This window comes from Xenopus tropicalis, chromosome 2 (assembly GCF_000004195.4).
Source record: "Xenopus tropicalis strain Nigerian chromosome 2, UCB_Xtro_10.0, whole genome shotgun sequence".
NCBI classification, from domain to species: domain Eukaryota; kingdom Metazoa; phylum Chordata; class Amphibia; order Anura; family Pipidae; genus Xenopus; species Xenopus tropicalis.
In genome coordinates, this window is record NC_030678.2 from 20,868,494 (window position 1) to 20,889,745 (window position 21,252).

The following is a 21,252-nucleotide window of genomic DNA, read 5'->3' on the forward strand; positions in this document are numbered from 1 at the left end:
ATATATATATATATATATATATATATATATATATATATATATATATATATACATTTATATATATATATATATATAATATATATATATATATATAAATGCTTATGTGTTGCTTTATTACCATTTGAGTTTGATTTTTGCTGCGATTCGTGACAATACCTCATTATCGCATTTGCTGTGACATTTTTTCTTTGCAATTGTGTTTTTTAATAGCTTTAAACAAATCACAGTCATGCACAGGATGAGGATAATTAATGCCAAATCAAAACCCTATAGTTCTTAAGTCTATTAACAACTTTTGAGAAGGAGACTCTTGCATTTCTTCTGCCTCACTGGTTGTGGGAGGAAGCCAATAGAGGCATACTGTATACTGGTGAAGTTATTAGTTCCAGCAAACTCTATGCATGGTTATTAATGAGTGTTGCAGGTTTCAAAGTGAAGTCTAAAAACTCACTAACAGGCTCTTATTAAAGAGGATCCCTAGTTGCAAAAGCATCACAATAAGCAACACTGGTTCAGTGAACTATATCACACTTATAGCATTTCCCTGGTCTAGCAAGATAAATCACAACAAAACCCATGGTTTCCACTGGAAATTGCAATATGATTTTAATTACTTTCCTTTCTTCTCTCATGACTTTCATGACCCTACAAAATGAAAATTAATTCTGTGCTTTTATAAAGTTCCATTTTTATTCGCATCTTGTTAAAAGCAGCAAACTTGAAAAAAAAAAAATCCGGCCTTAAGCAGTGTATCTCTATATAGAATCGAGCCAGGCACCATATTTTTTTTCTGTTCTGAAAATAAAACCTGCGGTACGAAGCCAATCATACAAGAATTCTATTCTGCTTCACTTGCTCTGCCTAATCAGTAGTGCTGAGCACAGTTCTCCGGCGCCGTCAAGGTAAAGAAAGACAAACAATAAAAAGCGCCTATCATATAAACAGCACAATACAATGGATCCACACTGTTCATCTCCATGACAAATAACAAGCATTATTCCTAGTTTGTCCCAGTTGTAATCACACCCAAGGCAGAAAGGATTCTCAACACAGAGATGTACATATCTATATATACTAATTATTTAGTGCATTTAGGAAATGATTTTTGTTTTCCACAGACGGAAATATATAACAATGGGAACAATAGCATGTTGTAGCAATTGTAAAAAGTAACACCGGTCAACACGAGACACTAAACATGCCAAGCCTAATTAGATGTGCAGGTTTTATGTGAAACAAAAACAAATCATTAGGGTTAAGGAGACTGCCTCATTCAGATACAAGTAAACAAAAGGAATTCTGGGAATAGTTTCCAAACAAACTCTTAGAAAGTGCCATTTACATGGGTTTATCCTATATAGGCTAAAGCTCACCCACTAGGTTTTAAAGCAAAAGCCAGGATAGCTGATCAGGTTCCCAACTACACACCGGTTTCGCCTTTCTTTGGGCTCATTAGGTAAAGCTGTGGGTGCCTAACTCTGTGATGGTCTTAATCGTTTGAATAAAAGTGATATTTTATGGAAGGATGTGCTCCGTCTACAATCTGTCTATATTGCACTGAGTTCTGCCTGGATCAGGGACGTGTTTGAGACGTTGCAGCACAGCTCCCCTGTTTTGCTATTTCTTGGGGCTCATTAGTGTAGTGCAGGGTTTTCTGATCAGCTTAGGTAGAGTCACCGTGTGGATTCACAAACAAATCATTAGGGTTGAGGAGACTGCCTCGTACAGATACAAGTAAACAAAATGAATCTGATCAGCTGTTATCCTGGCTTCTGCTTTAAAACCCAGTATATACACTTTAGCCTATATAATAAATCCATGTAAATGGGACTTTCCAAGAGTTTGTTTGGAATTCATTCCCAGAATTTTTTATGTGAAACATAGGACTTCAGGGGGCAGGTTTGGTGTTTTGTCTCAGTAAGGGGTTGTTGCTCTGTACACCTCTTTTGCATGTTGCTTGTCAGTAGACAATGATATTACAACATTAGTTTTTGTTTTAATGGTTGTAATGAAGGCGGTTCATCTCCAAAATATTTTCATATAGGAAACCTTGATGCTGCTGCTATTTCTAGAACAATTCTACAGTTTAATGATATAAAGGAAATGGAAAACAGGTTTTGGATGGAACCATCTAGCCATATATGTATGTAATGACAACATTATGGCACAGATCAACTATTTGCCTGTATATATGTATGAGTTGGGAGAATGGTTAGCTTTTGAATTTCCCTGTTTGATCTACAGCGAATCTGCAATAATCTATATTTTTTGTTTATTTTTAACAGAACATTTGGCAAGCAATATTTCAAAAAAGGTGTACATCATAAAAATTCCTCAATAGCCTATGCTCCCTTTTTATACATATTTCATTTCCAACACATTTTCTGATAATTGTAAAGCAATATGGCACACAATATGATATTTCTGGCAAATTGTGTGTTTTATCAAATTGTCAGACCAATGTTCCATTTACACTGGCCTGTGGTATTTAGCAGTTCCTTAGTCTCAAGGCAAAGCAATGATTTCCTAAACCAATATGATATTTCTGTGTCTCGTTTGCAATGTAACATTGATCTCTGAGTACAGATGGAAGCCTACAGGGGGCATTTACTAATGTTTCATTTTTTTCAGTTCGGGTTTTCTGTCACAGAAAGAATGCAAATGTGGCACAATATAATATACATCAAAACTGCAAAAATTCTGAATGCAAAATATACCAGCTAAATCTTGTTGAGCTCATGTAGAAGTCAATGGCAAATGTCCCTTTTCCAACTGGAATATCTTTCTTTGCTTCGTAGTTTTTGAGGTTTTCAGGGGTTTTTTTACACTGGCTTCTGCGTAACATATGTAAAAGTCACGGTTTACGTGTGACAAGTCAGAAAAGTTGCGGTTTTCATGTCTTTTCCGCAACCTTTTTTCATTTGTGCTTTTTCACATCCGATTTTTTAGTAAACGACTTATGGAAATGAGTTTAGTTCTGGTTTTAAAAAAAAAACCATGAAAATCTGAATGTTGATAAATCCTCCCTTACATGTTCTTTAAACATCCAGTCAGGCAAAAATAATAACCTTACAAAATCCTTTGATATTATTATTATTATATTATTGTCAACCAATAAAATACATCACCATAGTAGCCAAAGCCAATTGCAAGAAGTGAGACTTTCGACAGAAGTATGTCACGGAACTAAATTTAGACACTTTTGCATAGGATCCCTGACTACGTGGGCAGCTAGAGGGAGAAGAGAATAAAACCACAGGCAGGATATAATGAAGCTAGAGTCAGAGAAGAATGAACAAGAAGTTGGGGGAAATCAAATAATTAAACGGCAGACAGACACTAATGATGCTAAAGGCAGAAGCTAATGAAACTGCAGTCGGAGAGAGAATGAGTAGGCAGTCAGGGGACAATGGATATGTATTCGGGGGTGAATAATGATAATGACGCTTACGGCAGGTGATGGTGATTCTGTGGGCAGGATGAAATGAAGCAGCAATAAGAGGGGGTGGAGGGGGTAATCAGGAGATGCTGCAATTAGAGAAAATAAAGTTGATGAAGTTGTTTTTTTCAGTAAGAAAAGGCTATAGACAGAGGACAACTGAACGGATGTCATTAACAAACTTATACCATCCCGGCTGCTGATTTATAATAAATATATGATGGATAAAAATGCACCTGCATTAGGATTTTTTTTTTAATTTCCTCCTAGGTGTTCTACTGATATTTAATAAAATTAGAATGTAAAACTGAGCACGTGCCAAGAATGACTTGGTTCTTAAGCACTTCTCGTTATGGTTTCATCAAATGGACAAGTGGACATTGTGACATTCATTTGAAATTTTCCTGACACATATTGCTCTTTGACAAACCTGACTTTTCAGCCTGACATGTGAAATCCTTATGAGATAAGATACATATTCGTAATTATCTCCCTCAACCATTCAGTAATGCAGCTGGGACAGCCCTGACATTTCTTGTGATGAAATACCTTTAATTGAAGGGACAATCTATTTTTATAAGAAAAAAAATCAATAAATAAAACTATGACCATATCGGTATTTTAACAAAATTACTGCGCTTGAAAAATGTCTAACGTAATAGGTAGCCTATATTCAAAATGTCATATATACAACCCAAGATTGCAGGATCTACAATTTTTCATTTACTGAAACACAGGGGAACCCATGTCAACATAAATAAGCAAAACATCTCCTACCCCCTGGGTGTTATCATTTGAATATCATCATTTTAAAAATGGAATCCCATCTCAATGCTGACCCCCTTGTGGACTATCAGGCAAACCAAATACAAATGGTTGGGGTCACCCTTGTTCTCAACTTCATTTAATGTTTCTTTGGAGGATTGCACAGACTCCTGGCTGATATCAAAGTCTTAAACTTCTCTTAATCTCAGTTCTTCTGCTACTTCACCTAATCAGTTTTCATGCTACCCTCACACTCATGACTCCAATGCCTACTATTGATCATCTATACCAAGACTGCAATAACTCATGGTGCTTTTTCAGGTGTTTTATAAATGACATTTTTAAGTATCCAAACAAACAGGGCCAAAATGTCAAAAGTGTATCTCCATTATTCCCTAGGACAATTGCCTGAGCTTGTATTTTAGGTGATTCTCTGCAAACTCTAGGGGGCTGATTTACTAACCCACGAATCCGACCCGAATTGGAAAAGTTCCGACTTGAAAACGAACATTTTGCGACTTTTTCGTATGTTTTGCGATTTTTTCGGATTCTGTACGAATTTTTCGTTACCAATACGATTTTTGCGTAAAAACGCGAGTTTTTCGTATCCATTACGAAAGTTGCGTAAAAAGTTGCGCATTTTTCGTAGCGTTAAAACTTACGCTACGAAAAATGCGCAACTTTTCGCGTAAGTTTTAACGCTATGAAAAATGCGCAACTTTCGTAATGGATAGGAAAACTCGCGTTTTTACGCAAAAATCCGTAATTGGTAACGAAAAATTCGTAAAGAATCCGAAAAAATCGCAAAACATACGAAAAAATCGCAAAATACCGATCATTACGAAAAAAACGCAATCGGACTCCATTCGACCCGTTCGTGGGTAAGTAAATCAGCCCCTATGGCTTAGAATCATGTGAAAGGATGCAATCTATGACAAGACTAGTCCACGACCTCAGAAATGGACACATTACAGTAAATTTTAAAGAGTATAAATCAGAAAGAATCAATCATTTACAAGGAAAGTCCAAGAGATAAAATATAGTTTTCTGAGAACTAACACTCTCAAATCTAAAAGCCAGATTTGTTAACATTCTGATTTTAGTAGCTTTAAAGTTTTTTGAAACCACAAATAATAATTTCCATCAAAACCACAAATGTCTAGTTATTTATTAAAAGATCTGCATTGAAAAAGCACAAATGAATTAAAATGGGGAATAAAACCGAAAAGAACGCAGAAACCATACATTTTCCATGGTTTTTTATGGTTTTTTTTCATGAATCATTGTGGACTTACAGCTTTTATATGGCAAAAGTTTTTATTAGTGGTATACGTTTAAAGGAAAAGGAAAGGTAAAAACTAATTAAGCTTTATCAGAAAGGTCTATGTAAATACAGCCATAAGCACTTACAGTAATGCTGCACTGAGTCCTCTATCAAAAGAAACACAGGTTTTTTTGTCTCTTTTTTTGTAAACATGATATTGCAGTATCTGACTTCCTCTCTCAGAAACAGCTTTAATTCCCGTGGCCAGAGTCTGCGCAGTTCTATTCTTGCTCCCCCTCCCACAGAATGCTAAAAACTCCCTCCCCCTCCCTTAGGAATGTGTGATCTCAGCTATAACGGCTAGAGCTGCAGGAAGGAAGCTACTTAAAATGGCAGCTGCTATCTTAAGCAAATGGAGAAAGCTTCTACTCAGGTATGGTAATGGTTTCTACAGAACAAATATATTGTTCTAGGTGGCACTAATGTGGCAAATCTATTGGCAGTAAAATGCCAAAATGACTTTCCTTCTCCTTTAAAATCTATGAAAACACAAATTTCTTAGTGATTTTGACAAAAAAAAATCTGAAAATATATTTTCGAATCTAAAATTGTAGTTTTTTAATTCAATTTTTAATGCAATTTTTTTAAATTGTGCCATTACTGTTAAAATGTTTTTTTTTTCAGAGAACCTGCTTTTCCCTGATTTACCTTACTATTTTAGATGGCTTGAATTTGAGGAATGGAAATAATCAGAAGTAATTATAATTATATGTCTGTGACATTTCATAGCTTCTAGAAAGCTGATTTTCTTTTTTTTTTTTTTTTTTAGAAAGTTTTCTCTCTATATAGAGTGAGCCTCCATTGCTGCCAGTGAGCACCTATCAGTATTAGCCATGTCATGACATAATGTGGGCGTTGCCTAATGGTGCTGCCACATTCCCCCCTGCATAGAGCTGGAAAAGAGGTGCAGACTAGAATATAAATCTAGGATCATTGAACAAATACAGATATTAAGAATAGAGGCCCATTTATCAGCACTCTCATATTTGTATTTCATATTAAACTCACCATCTCTAAAACCACAAATTCCAAGTCAACTGATAAAAGGACAGCTGCCATTGACTTCTACATTACCTCGACAGCTTTTAGATTGCATATTTTTCTATCCGGATTTGTCACAGTTTTGTAACATAATAAATGGCGAAAAAATACTGTTTTTTCCACAAATTTTTTTATTTTTGCACAAAAAAAATGAATGGTGAAAAAAAACATGGCCTTAAATAAATGGGCCCTCAATGTACCTATAACATTAAGGGCTGTGACAGATGGGGAGATTAGTCACTGCGCAACAGATCTCCCTTGTTGCGGGCGACTAATCTCCCTGAAATGCCATCCCACTGGCTAGAATGTAAATCGCCAGTGGGATGGCATACACAGCGCGGCAATTTGCCAAAATCGCCAAAGTTGCCTTAAGAGGAAACTCTTCTAGCCGGTGGGATGGCATTTCTGGGAGATTAGTCGCCCACGACAAGTAGACATTTGTTGCGCAGCGACTAATCTCCCCGTCTGTCACAGCCCTAATACTGAATGGCATTCCTTAGTCACCAGCCTATAGCTACAAAATGTGTAAGAAGAAGTTGTGGTTCTGTTGAAACTGCCTTTTTTTATTCCCAATACATTTATTGAAAGACGTTTCCTAAATGGCAGCTTTTTCTTGAAAGAGCAATCAATTTTATGAAGTTCAAGTCTTCTTATTTCCCAGAGACACTCTATGAAGTATCATAGCGCTATAATAATGTTACCCAGGAGAAAAAAAAACTGCAAGTCTTAAAGAACAAAAAAAAGGAAAAACAATCCATAAACAGCATTATTCAAAAATGAAATTGTGATAAATGATTTGAAATCAGCCTTAGAATTGTTTCTTGTTCAAATGTCACTGGAAAAAGACTCCTTACCCGCAGGAATGAATCGAGGGATCCATTTTCCATGTATTCAACCACAATCATCACAGGTCTGCCTGCAAGGAGAGCAAAGAATTTCATTAGGAAGAATAAAGGTGTATTATGCGTTGGTTATATATCTCCAGCTGTTAGAGAAAGATTATCTGTATTACTTTAATGAACTACATCTGTCTTATGCTACCGGGGGAAGGAACTCTGCAAAGTAAATTATCCCTGTGGAGGTTACGGAATAGAGAATGAAAGAGAAAGAGTTATTTTCAGTTGGTTCATTGGTTTATTAAGCTGCATCTTTAAACGAGGAGACACAAACGGTATATAATGACTAATATTAGTACCTTTGTTTAGCATTAGCAATCAAAACATAAACCACGATCGCGGTGTAATTATGGCCAAGCCTGGAAATTCATCTGCCTTTGATTTAAAACTTATGTTGAACAGAAAATGCTCCACTTACACTTAATGATTAACTGCAATACTAGGGTATCCTCCTCCCATAATGGTCCTTTTTGAAAAATATCTTGGTTTTCTTTATTAAACACTTCTCATTAGGGCTGAACAGTTTCTGCTACTAAATATATTCCTGTTTCAGAAAATTCGCTTTTTTTTATTTCACTTAATTATGTTAACGGCTTTCAATCCTGCTGTGATATAAACTCTGGGTTCCGTGTGTAGGATCACAGCTCACTGAAGGCCATATGCTTTTTTATAAAGATTGCTAAAATCTCAGCCACAAAGTGATGTATTTTCTGCAGATGCAGTTGTGGTCAAGCAAATTTACTAGCACCAACGTACTCGTTCAAATGACTGGTAGGGAATTCCCCGGCATTTAAACCCTTGAGGCCTGTGACTGTACTGAAGAAGCCACTGGGATGAGTGGTGAAACGTTTTCAAGAAAAAACTCAGAAAGGTCCAGTTGTTTTAGACTTAATTCTACTAGATGAAAGAAGGAAAGGCTAATAAAGAGTTAATCTCAAGCTGCAGGCATACCTTCAGTTCTCTCAATAGTGCCCTTAAGTCTCCCCATATTTCTCCTGTTCAGATGATCAGAAGCCTCCTAGGAAGATCTGTAAAGAAATTTCCCATAATGCCTTGCTCCTGCTTCAAGACCAAGACCAGTGTACATGCTCAGTGTGTAAGACTATGAGTCAGCTTCCTGCTGATTGGCTCAGATCAAACATTCCTAGGGGGGGGGAGGGAATTCTTAGCATTCTTGAGGGAGGGGGGAGCAGGAGAGAGGAGAGAGCTGCGTGTCTCTGGCACAGGAAAACAAACAAAAACATCCTGTTTCTTTTGATAGAGGACTCTGTGAGTGCTTATGGCTATATTTACATAGACCTTTCTGATAAAGCTTACTTAGTTTTTACCTTTCAGTCTCCTTTAATACACTATTCCACTGGCACAGTTGGACAGGTTGCCCTCGTCAATGTTCACAAAACACTGTAAGAATGTCATAAGATCTTGCAATACAGGATATTTTGAGTGAACATTATCTATAGAATTTAGAACTTTGTGATAAACGTGGATTCTGTAGGTTCTCAGAATCAACAAACTGCTCAGTTATGGCCAAAGCTTAATGCTGTTATAATGACCTGCTTGTTGGATAGTTCAATAACTGTAAACACATTATAGGCTGCTGAAACCGCTGAGGTTTTTGAACTTCTGTGTGACCTCCATGTCACCAAATTACAAGGACCTTGAAGCTTTTTTTCCAAAGTTTAGTGAATAAGAACAATTCCATTTCAGCTAATTAACAAAACACCTTCCACGTGGGTCGGGACCATTTGTGCTGATTGCCACCTTCAGCTAATTGGTCGTAATCTAGAATCACTGGAGTTGAAAGCATGGGTTGCCAATTACCATTCTAAATGACTACAGGACTCTTGGATCAATCCCACACTGTGCACTTTGACAGGTGATAGCTCTGCCTCTAGATTAACCTCTCATTGATTTGGAGTAAATTGCTCATTGCGGGACTTTTTTTAAGCTATGCAATAAAACCCTAAAATAAAGGTAACATCTGAAGCTTGATTATTTATCACACGTTCATATAATTTATTGTTAAAATATTAAAGGGGAACTCGACCCAAACACCTTAAACAACTTAAGCTTTACATCAATTAAAAATATGCAGCCTTTTCATGATTTTTAATGTAAAAATATCGTTTGGAACAGTTCCCTTAGCCCCGCCCCCTGTTCCCCTGCTGATCTGGCTGACTACTTTGAGACAGTAGTCGACTGTCCTCAGCCTGCCTTTAGCCTGCATCCTCCCAATCCCACAATTCCCTGCAGGTGTGTTGTGCGTATGTAGTTCCTGCATGCTGTCTGTAAGCTGTGAAGTTGTTACAATTTGTAACATCAATGTTTTAGTCCCTCCTCCCCTGCTAGGATTTCAAATGATGCAGAAAGAGAAGAGCTGTTTTGCAGCTGGTTTTCAGCATATAAAAATGGTATTTATTCATACTTTTTAAAGGAACAGATTACAGTGATAGGTATATTAGGAATTTCTGTGTTGTGTGGGCTCTTTAACAAATTTTGATTCAGAATCTGGAGTTCCCTGTTAAAAAACCCTATAAATTCCTATAATCAGATTTTCATTTTCTGGCCATATACTATCTATAAGGATCTGCTTGTCCAGGGAAGGACAATGTAATTGTTTGGCCTAAAAACTAGGGATCAGCAGACACACCTGGTAGAGTTTTGTTGTGAAATTCGAGTTTGCAGCAAATCTGTCCTAGAATTTTGCCATGTTTTGTTTCACTATTGCCAGTATTAGAATTTCTGCCATAAACAAAACCTTTTTTTTTGCGCTGGAAAAAATGCAGAAAAAACACTGACACCTTACTATGGACTCCAATGCATTTGCCACCATTTCCCACATTTTTTTGGTGGTTTTTTGAATATTTCAGTGAGGCAAAATAGGCCAGTTTCTCTCATTGCTAAAAACTGTTGGAATTCTTATTTCTGTTGTAACTATTATGGAAGCTGATGCCATTTAGAGCAACTCTGCTTCGAGCACAATCAGATATCGATCTAGAATAGAAATTGTGTAGAAAGGTGTAAGCCACTTAATTAGTTGGTGCCCCAGTATGCTCCGACACATAAAACACTTGGAAGTGATTATCTTGTATTGAACTGATTCCTTCAACCTGCTTAGCCTCTACTAAGGTTCTGATACATTTATATATATATATATATATATATATATATATATATATATATATATATATATATATATATATACAGTATATATATATATACAGGTATGGGACCTGTTATCCAGAATGCTTGGGACCTGGGGTTTTCCGGATAAGGGATCTTTCCGTAATTCGTAAGTCTTCTAAAAAATCATTTAAACATTGAATAAACCCAATAGGGCTGTTCTGCCCCCAATAAGGATTAATTATATCTTAGTTGGGATCAAGTACAGGTACTGTTTTATTATTACAGAGAAAAGGGAATCATTTAACCATGAAATAAACCCAATAGGACTGTTCTGCCCCCAATAAGGGGTAATTATATCTTAGTTGGGATCAAGTACAGGTACTGTTTTATTATTACAGAGAAAAGGGAATCATTTAACCATGAAATAAACCCAATAGGGCTGTTCTGCCCCCAATAAGGGGTAATTATATCTTAGTTGGGATCAAGTACAGGTACTGTTTTATTATTACACAGAAAAAAGAAAATAATTTTTACAAATTAGAATTACATGATTAGAATTGAGTCTATGGAAGATGGCCTTCTCGTCATTTGGAACTTTTCATTTGGAACGGGTTTCCAGGCTAACTGATCCTACACTTGTATATAATTTCTATTATTATATATATATATTATTCTACAGAATAGAAATTGTGTAGAAAGGTGTAAGCCACTTAATTAGTTGGTGCCCCAGTATGCTCCGACACATAAAACACTTGGAAGTGATTATCTTGTATTGAACTGATTCCTTCAACCTGCTTAGCCTCTACTAAGGTTCTGATACATTTATATATATATATATATATATATATATATATATATATATACAGTATATATATATATACAGGTATGGGACCTGTTATCCAGAATGCTTGGGACCTGGGGTTTTCCGGATAAGGGATCTTTCCGTAATTCGTAAGTCTACTAAAAAATCATTTAAACATTGAATAAACCCAATAGGGCTGTTCTGCCCCCAATAAGGATTAATTATATCTTAGTTGGGATCAAGTACAGGTACTGTTTTATTATTACAGAGAAAAGGGAATCATTTAACCATGAAATAAACCCAATAGGACTGTTCTGCCCCCAATAAGGGGTAATTATATCTTAGTTGGGATCAAGTACAGGTACTGTTTTATTATTACAGAGAAAAGTATACTGTTAGGTTCCAGAATGTTCTTTCATGTATGAACAATAAACATTTGTTGACTGTGTTCCTTTAATTTTGATGATTTGGTCATCTAATAAAGCACAAAGTTGTCCTACAGACATATAAATAAATATCTTTCTGTTAAACCCATGGTACTTAATTAGGACTATGTGCAGACTTTGCCTAGAGGCCTCTTCACCGCCAGTCATTGTCAAAGTAATAAATATTGTTCTGCAACTTCCACTACCATACAGTTTTGCGCATAGCATATGCCACAACATTAAAATAGCCCCAAATGAATTCTGACATAATAAATAATGTTTTCATGTCTAAGGAATATGAATATAAGCAATTAGATGTAATGTGTATTTCCTGCCCTTTCTATTCTGTAGAATAATATATATATATAATAATAGAAATTATATACAAGTGTAGGATCAGTTAGCCTGGAAACCCGTTCCAAATGAAAAGTTCCAAATGACGAGAAGGCCATCTTCCATAGACTCAATTCTAATCATGTAATTCTAATTTGTAAAAATTATTTTCTTTTTTCTGTGTAATAATAAAACAGTACCTGTACTTGATCCCAACTAAGGTATAATTACCCCTTATTGGGGGCAGAACAGCCCTATTGGGTTTATTTAATGGTTAAATGATTCCCTTTTCTCTGTAATAATAAAACAGTACCTGTACTTGATCCCAACTAAGGTATAATTACCCCTTATTGGGGGCAGAACAGCCCTATTGGGTTTATTTAATGGTTAAATGATTCCCTTTTCTCTGTAATAATAAAACAGTACCTGTACTTGATCCCAACTAAGATATAATTACCCCTTATTGGGGGCAGAACAGCCCTATTGGGTTTATTTAATGGTTAAATGATTTCCTTTTTCTCTGTAATAATAAAACAGTACCTGTACTTGATCCCAACTAAGATATAATTACCCCTTATTGGGGCAGAACAGCCCTATTGGGTTTATTTAATGGTTAAATGATTCCCTTTTCTCTGTAATAATAAAACAATACCTGTACTTGATCCCAACTAAGATATAATTACCCCTTATTGGGGGCAGAACAGCCCTATTGGGTTTATTTAATGGTTAAATGATTCCCTTTTCTCTGTAATAATAAAACAGTACCTGTACTTGATCCCAACTAAGATATAATTAATCCTTATTGGAGGCAAAACAATCCTATTGGTTTAATTCATTTTTAAATTCTTTTTTAGTAAACATAAGGTATGGTGACCAAAGGTGCGGTAGGTGCAGAGCAGTTGCGCCAAGCTCATCGCCCCCTTGTGACTGCAATGTGCTGGAATTGTGGAGAAAAACATTGTGCTTGAAATTGCACTTTAGTATAGCAAAAAAGGGGGAGTTGTACTTACCACTAAATCTTATACCATTAGGCGGGGGTGCAAAAGGTCCTCTGCACTCATTATCAATATACAGGTATAGGACCCATTATCCAGAATGCTCGGGACCTGGGGTTTTCCAGATAAGGAGTCTTTCCGTAATTCGGATCTCCTACCTTAAGTTTGCTAATAGAATTATTTAAACAGTAATTAAACCCAATGGATTGTTTTGGCTCCAATAAGGATTAATTATATCTTACTTGGGATCAAGTACAGGTACTGTTTTATTATTACAGAGAAAAAGAAATCATTTTTAAAAATGTGAATTATTTGATTAAAATGGAGTCTATGGGAGATGGCTTTTCTGTAATTCTGAACTTTCTGGATAATGGGTTTCCGGATAAGGGGTCCGATACTTGTATATAGGACATTCTGACACCCAGTGTTGGACTGGGCTGCCAGGGCAATGGGAAAAAACCCAGTGGCCCAGACCCGATCCCCCCAGGGTGCTCCACCGATCCGCCATTCTCTCTCCCCCAGGTAAGATTAATTTAGGGGCGCTCTGGGGAGGGGGCAGAGTTGGTTAGAGGAGGAGAAGGAATCCTGGGTGATTCAGGGGATGCTACACCCGTACTATTTAAACAGTGGCTGTTCACTGATCATATTTTTTTTTGGGGGGGGGGGTAACAAATCTTCATTTCCTTGAACTGTCCATCCCACTTCTAAAATATTGCAGCAATGAATAAAATGTGGTCGCCATAAGGTTGCAGGTGGCACATATGTGAATTAAAGAATCTCGCCCCGTACATTTTCTTTTTTCTTCTCCTTTTCCTGCTTACAAAATCCCTTCACAAATAAATGTTACAAGATGCATTTTCTCGTAGTTTAGTCCCTGCGGTATATTTGAGCTATTTGCAGGTTCTGCTTGGTTTTAGGCTTCCAAGGGCTAAATAGAAAGGCTGCTTTGAAACAAACAGTTGGAGGTGATTGAGTGAGCAATGTGGCCCTTTCCTGCATACAGAACTCTATAAATGTTTTCCTATATCCACTGAGAAAGCTATCTAGGAGCACACCACGCAGTCACAGACTTAATCGCATCCTTTCTTCTCATTGTTTAGCATTCGAAGTCCAATTCTAATGGAAAATCAGTGTATGCCTTTCAGAAAGCTGTTTTTAGTTCTTGTTCCTTTCAGACTAAACATGTCAAATATTTAGAAAAGGCAGGTAGGTTGTACAAATGGTACGGGCTGACCATGGGGCACAGATTTTGCCAATCAAAGCTCTAGAAAAGACCTAGGGCACAAGTCTGCCATCATAGCTGTGCATTCATCTCACAGTCAATGGATAACACTGCATGAAACACAATAGCATGGAGTCTGAGGGTAGCTAGGGGCATTGTACAGGTATGGGATCCCTTATCCTGAAACCCTTTATCCAGAATTACGGAAAGGCCATCTCCCATAGACTCTATTATAAGCAAATAATTATAATTTTTAAAAAGGATTTCCTTTCTTCTGTACTAATAAAACAGTACCTTGTACTTGATCCCAACTAAGATATAATTAATCCTTATTGGAGGCAAAACAATCCTATTGGGTTTATTTAATGGTTAAATGATTCCCTTTTCTCTGTAATAATAAAACAGTACCTGTACTTGATCCCAACTAAGATATAATTAATCCTTATTGGAGGCAAAACAATCCTATTGAGTTTATTTAATGGTTAAATGATTCCCTTTTCTCTGTAATAATAAAACAGTACCTTGTACTTGATCCCAACTAAGATATAATTACCCCTTATTGGGGGCAGAACAGTCCTATTGGGTTTATTTAATGGTTAAATGATTCCCTTTTCTCTGTAATAATAAAACAGTACCTGTACTTGATCCCAACTAAGATATAATTACCCCTTATTGGGGGCAGAACAGCCCTATTGGGTTTATTTAATGGTTAAATGATTCCCTTTTCTCTGTAATAATAAACAGTACCTGTACTTGATCCCAACTAAGATATAATTACCCCTTATTGGGGCAGAACAGCCCTATTGGGTTTATTTAATGGTTAAATGATTCCCTTTTCTCTGTAATAATAAAACAGTACCTGTACTTGATCCCAACTAAGATATAATTACCCCTTATTGGGGGCAGAACAGTCCTATTGGGTTTATTTAATGGTTAAATGATTCCCTTTTCTCTGTAATAATAAAACAGTACCTGTACTTGATCCCAACTAAGATATAATTACCCTTATTGGGGGCAGAACAGTCCTATTGGGTTTATTTAATGGTTAAATGATTCCCTTTTCTCTGTAATAATAAAACAGTACCTTGTACTTGATCCCAACTAAGATATAATTACCCCTTATTGGGGGCAGAACAGCCCTATTGGGTTTATTTAATTGTTAAATGATTCCCTTTTCTCTGTAATAATAAAACAGTACCTGTACTTGATCCCAACTAAGATATAATTAATCCTTATTGGGGCAGAACAGCCCTATTGGGTTTATTTAATGGTTAAATGATTCCCTTTTCTCTGTAATAATAAAACAGTACCTGTACTTGATCCCAACTAAGATACAATTACCCCTTATTGGGGACAGAACAGTCCTATTGGGTTTATTTAATATTTAAATGATTTTTAGCAGGCTAAAGTTATGGAGATCCAAATTATGGAAAACCCCAGGTCCCGAGCATTCTGGATAACAGGTCCCATACCTGTAATAAAATAACTCATAATTACATGTAAATATATAGCGTATGGTTAATTCATCTATAAATGAAATAATACATGTCTCATGTAAAATATTAATTTTATAGATTTGCTAGTCAAAAAATCAATGGCTTCTATTTTGCAGGCATAGAAACAGGAACGTGGAACAGTTATATGCACTGATTATTTATACTGACTAATGTCTTCTATATAAAAATACAGTTCCATAGAGAATGGCTGTCAGTGAGCTGTAGAAATGTTGTATGTCATATTTTAAAAGTGCACCGTGTGCTAGACTGCATCTGCCTGTGGGTATAATAATTTACTGTTTATCTGTAGGCATTAAACACATGCACATGGAAAGTCTCTCCACACAGCCTGCTCAACTTATAACCCTGTGAAAAACATTCTTTAATAGATCATTGTAAGCACATTGAATGGCTTATTTCAATAGCTTATTATTTAAATTTGTCTATTGTATAAACATAAATGGCAAATGCAGAAATAGGAAGAAAACAGAATTTCCCATAGTCCCAAAGTCATTCCCATAGATCAGTGGTTTCTATGTATTTATTAACTTGAGCTAGACTTCTACAAGGGGCGGGGTATCCACAGAAAATATGGGTACTGGGTGTGCAGTAGGTATGGTTAGGGGTGCAATATATGGACAAACAACCCTTGTTTTGTATAAAGGGGAGGGTATATTTAGTAGCTTAATGCACAAACCCCCATATGTAATAAAAGGCACTAAAGGTGGCCATAAATGTTAAGATCCGCTCGCTTGGCAACCTCCTACGTTTGGGCAAAATCGGGTGAATTTAGGCTTATTTGGTCGGTTGGCTCATCAACGAGCCAATAATGACAAGCGGCGGGGGCAATGACAAAGAAGGAGGACTAGGGGTAGGCAGGAGAGGCTCCTGACTGGCGCCCCCTAATCGTTCCGCTCTAGGCAGCTTCCTCTTCTGCCTACCCCTAGTTCCGCCCTGCATAGAAACCAATAAGATTATTGCTTTTAAAGAGGTAATAGTAAATTCTTCCTGCTGGATGCTATGGGTTACTGCTCCTGGGCAAACTTAGTGCTTTTTATTATAATGCCCTAGGGGGTTACGTAAGAAAAGGCACCAAATTTGCCCAGGAGCAGTAACCAATAGCAACCAATCAGCAGGAAGCATTTACTGGTCACCTGTTTAAAAGCAATCATCTAACTGGTTGCTATTTGTTACTGCTCCTGGGCAAACTTAGTGCCTTTAATTACATATGTCCTTTATATACTGATATTGGGTGAGTGCAGAGGACCTCTTGTCTTGGTCACAGCCTCATGCTTAATGGTTTATTTTATTAAGTACAGGTATCGGATCAGTTATCCAGAAACCTGTTATCCAGAAAGCTCCGCATTATGGAAAGCCTGTCTCCCATAGATCAAATAATTCAGATTTTTTAGATTTCCATTTTCTCTGTCATAATAAAACAGTATCATCTATTTAATCCTAACTAAGATATAATTACCCCTTATTGGGGGCAGAACAATTCTATTGGGTTTATTAATGTTTTACTGATTTTTTAGTAGACTTTAGGTGTAGAGATCCAAAATACAGAAAGACCCCTTATCCGGAATACCCTAGGTCCCGAGCATTTTGGATATCGGGTCCTATACCTGTACAAGTATGGGGCCTTTTATCCAGAATGCCCAGAACCTGGGGTTTACTGGATTAGAGTCTTTTTTCCATAGTTTGTATCTCCATACAAGTATACAAATTTAAATTAAATAATTTAAACTAATATTAGTTCATCGCTTTCCTTTTCTTTTAAAAATTCAATTACTCGTTAAAAAATAATGCTATTATTTTGGTGCAATAAAAATGCAGTACTATATCAGGGCATTTTCTATAGGGTCACAAAAAAACACACAAAACAAAATATATGTGTAGAAATATAATGAAATGTGATTTCACTTTGATTATCCCTGCTTGCTAACATTCTTTTGTTGTTTCCCAATACCATGAGTGCAGTTTGGTCCAATACTTGATCAGTGCCCCTTTCCTCCCTATAAGGGTATGGATACATATTGCCTTAACAGTTATCCTCCAATAATAACAAGAATAACTGGGGCAGTCAATATCTGTCCAACTCAAATGCCCCCTAAATGGTTTACAGCTGGGTATCCGGAAAGAGATCTTGGCACTCTCATCTTATCCCGACTTGACTACTGTAACCTGCTACTAACCGGCCTCCCTAACTCCCATCTTTCCCCCCTACAGTCTATATTAAATACTGCTGCTAGAATTCTCCTCCTTTCACCCAGGAGAGTTCAGGCCCTTCCCCTGCTAAAGTCCCTATCATGGCTTCCTATCAAACAAAGAATATCTTACAAACTCCTTCTCCTAACCTTCAAAGCTCTCCATTCCTCTGCTCCTCACTACATCTCTTCCCTTGTGTCTCCGTACGTTCCTGGCCGACTCCTTTATTCCCCGCACAGCAATCTTTTGGTTGTGCCCCCCACTACTATTAAGCCATTAGAGTTACCCTATGTTGTCATATTTTACCTTGCCCAGTGGGTTCAAACATTGCACCTAGCTTCATCCTGAGGCATACTTGCATACTTACTTAAATTATGCAAGTTTTATCTTCTCCTCTTTATTGGAAACATGGCCATACTTATGAACTCTACAGGGATTTTATTACCAAAGTACTATAAACCTTTATATATCAGTATAATAGAGACTGACTTCAATTTTAGTTTTAGTTACCTGGATGGCTTTATGACAAACATTTAACATGAATGACTGGATAAAAACACAATGGTACATTCATAAACTGGAATTTTAGATGCTTAGTTTAATCTAGCAAAAGCGCAAGGGCTGAGAGCCTTTAAGACCAAAGAAGAAGTTGATAAGAAAGGGACCGGAGGAAATAAAAAATGGATTTAAAAAAGAGGTTATCCTTTAGATACAGTAGAGTATTAATGTAAAAAGGTTCTGAGGAAGGAGAGAAGGTAAAGCAAAATGTAAAGGAAATTACTGATCAGAATGGGGTTTTTCTCCAGCAGTTTCAATTCCAGTTTGATTCCCAGTATTAGTGAGATAAACTGGAGGATTGTGCAAATGGATCAAGAGTTGGAATTGCTGATTGCCTGGAATCCTATATTCAGCTACCTTAGAGGTAAAACTTTAGAAAAAATAATTCCACTACTGACCCTGTGACTAAATATAAAATAACTTCACAAACCTGGCTGGAAATGAAACTGGGAGTATATAGTAGGAGATGCCTTGGGAAATTACTTTGGTTCACCCACATACAGTAAAGCCAGGGCTGGAATTAGGGGTAGGCAGAAGAGGCCACGTGCCTAGGGCACAACAGTGGGGAGGAACATATTTCTTTCTGCCCCTAGTACAAGTCCTTGTCCCTTACCAATTGCTGATTATTTTCCATCCCCTGCCAGCATGTATGTACACACACGTGTGTCAGGGTGTTCCATGTGAGAGTGATATGTGTGATCGATTCTTAAGATGCAGACAAAGGGCACCGAGGGAACCCCTAAAGCTATTACTGGTTCCAAAGGTAGAGGTAGCACCAGGGTTCCTCTGCGTCAGTAGGGGTAGAACAAGTGGTAAGGAGTCCTCATAATCAGAGATGTGGTGAAGTCCAGCACAGAGCCCAGTGGCACAGGCTGTTAGTGAGTAGTAAGAGGCAAGCAAACACTACTGCTTCCTATTCCTTAATGTCTTGCAAAAGAACCAACCCATCCATCACAATTCAATCACTGATTTCGGGTAAGTAAGCCGTGTTATCACGAATTTATATGTAACGATTTACAGGAAAAGCGCAGAACCAGATCATTTTTCTCTGTCATTTGTAGGTTTTTTTTTCAGTTATTCAGTAATATTGCCTTTTGAGAATCACTTGCTACGAGCATATTCACTGCTCACAAAGAACGATACACTTCCCCTTGTTCAACAAGAGGATAAAATGAATGACTTTGTTCCTCCAACTGCCACAATACGCTATAAATGCCGCAGATTGCTTAATCTTTAATTATGGGATTTGATTACAGCATTCTTCTAGGCAGCAAAATAACCACTGAAATGTGTAGATAAACATGTATCATATACCACCGACATATCACAGATTGCAGAAAACTTAGTTTTCTGCTTTTACTATGGTTCTATAAATCCTTTTGTAAAAGAGAAAATAATTCCTGCCGTTTGGTACTTACTATTATTTTTGTTCCTGGCCACCCTTTATGTCAGCAAGGATAAAGGCCAGTGTTTCCTGCCCCCCAGGCAATCCTAAAAAGTCCCTCACACCTCTTCCCTTCTTTCCATTTACATTTGTTTCAGTCTTTTTGTGTAAAGGAACTTTCTGGTTTGGCCAAGCGACAGGGAACACTAGCCCATTATTTTTGCCGTCATGTAAGTAGTCATTTTCCCTGGAAGCAAGACCTATAGCATCCTGCCTGGAACTTATAGTTTTGCACAATTTAGTGTCATCAGCAAAAATAATAATAATAATAATATTATTATTATTTTTTTCCCTGAGGAAGAGCACAGTTTGGTGCTCGAACCGTCGGATCTTTTTCAATAAATCTTTTTTGTTTTTCACAAAGTCCCTATGTGTGCGGTACTCTGTCTATCTATTGAATTTTTTGACCAGCACCGAGGGCATTTGCCTCTGCTTGAAGGGTGTGCTCCTTTCTGTTTCTTTAATAATAATATTATATATAATAATAATAATAATAATAATAATAATAAGTTAAAAAGAAAAGGACCAAAGACAGACCCACTAACAACTCTGGCCCAATTAGAAAATGTAGCTCTTTCTTAAAGAAAGCTCAGGCTAAAGTTGCCTATTAAGTCTGCTAGAAGTTTCAGACTGTCTCCCACAGACAAGTTATGTGACATGTACCTTTATACACATATTATATACAGTATATTATGCATGGATTATATATATATCTCAAAAACAGAACATCTTTTATTACTCTGTCAAGTGTAGGCACTTATTAACTACTTAAGATAACTGAATCCATTCATCCATTCCATCTCTATTCATGGATATGCTTGGGTATATTTTGTCTTGACAGCTGTTAAACCTGTATCTGGATCCTGCCAACTGAAGGTGCCATTTAAAAAAAAGCCTCAATAAAAGTATGTTTAGATCCTGAGCACCTAATCATATCCATCAGAAACCCTAGAACTTAAAGTACTAATACCATAAACTACAATACCACTCCTTGACAGAGCTCAAGATAGTACTTATTTACTCTCATTAGCTCACTTCCTATATCTCTTAGATACCCTGAAAATACAGATGCAGCCAGCAAGTTTTTAGATTTCATAATGTTCAGACACAATTTTTTGAGTAAAAGAAAGTTCACTCAGCGCTATATTGTAGTGCAGTAATTTGATTGTTCTCCCCAA

At 36.8% G+C, this 21,252-nt stretch overlaps 1 protein-coding gene across 2 annotated transcripts in view; it reads right to left on the reverse strand.

Annotated features, from left to right (window-relative positions):
• The window catches only part of epha6 (EPH receptor A6), a 479,518-nt gene that overhangs the window by 37,704 nt on the left and 420,562 nt on the right, over nucleotides 1-21,252 (reverse strand). For both annotated transcript variants that reach the window (XM_018091417.2, XM_031896584.1), the window contains one exon: nucleotides 7,424-7,485. In XM_018091417.2, the coding sequence (XP_017946906.2) occupies nucleotides 7,424-7,485 (62 nt within the window). The remainder of the gene's footprint in view (nucleotides 1-7,423; nucleotides 7,486-21,252) is intronic.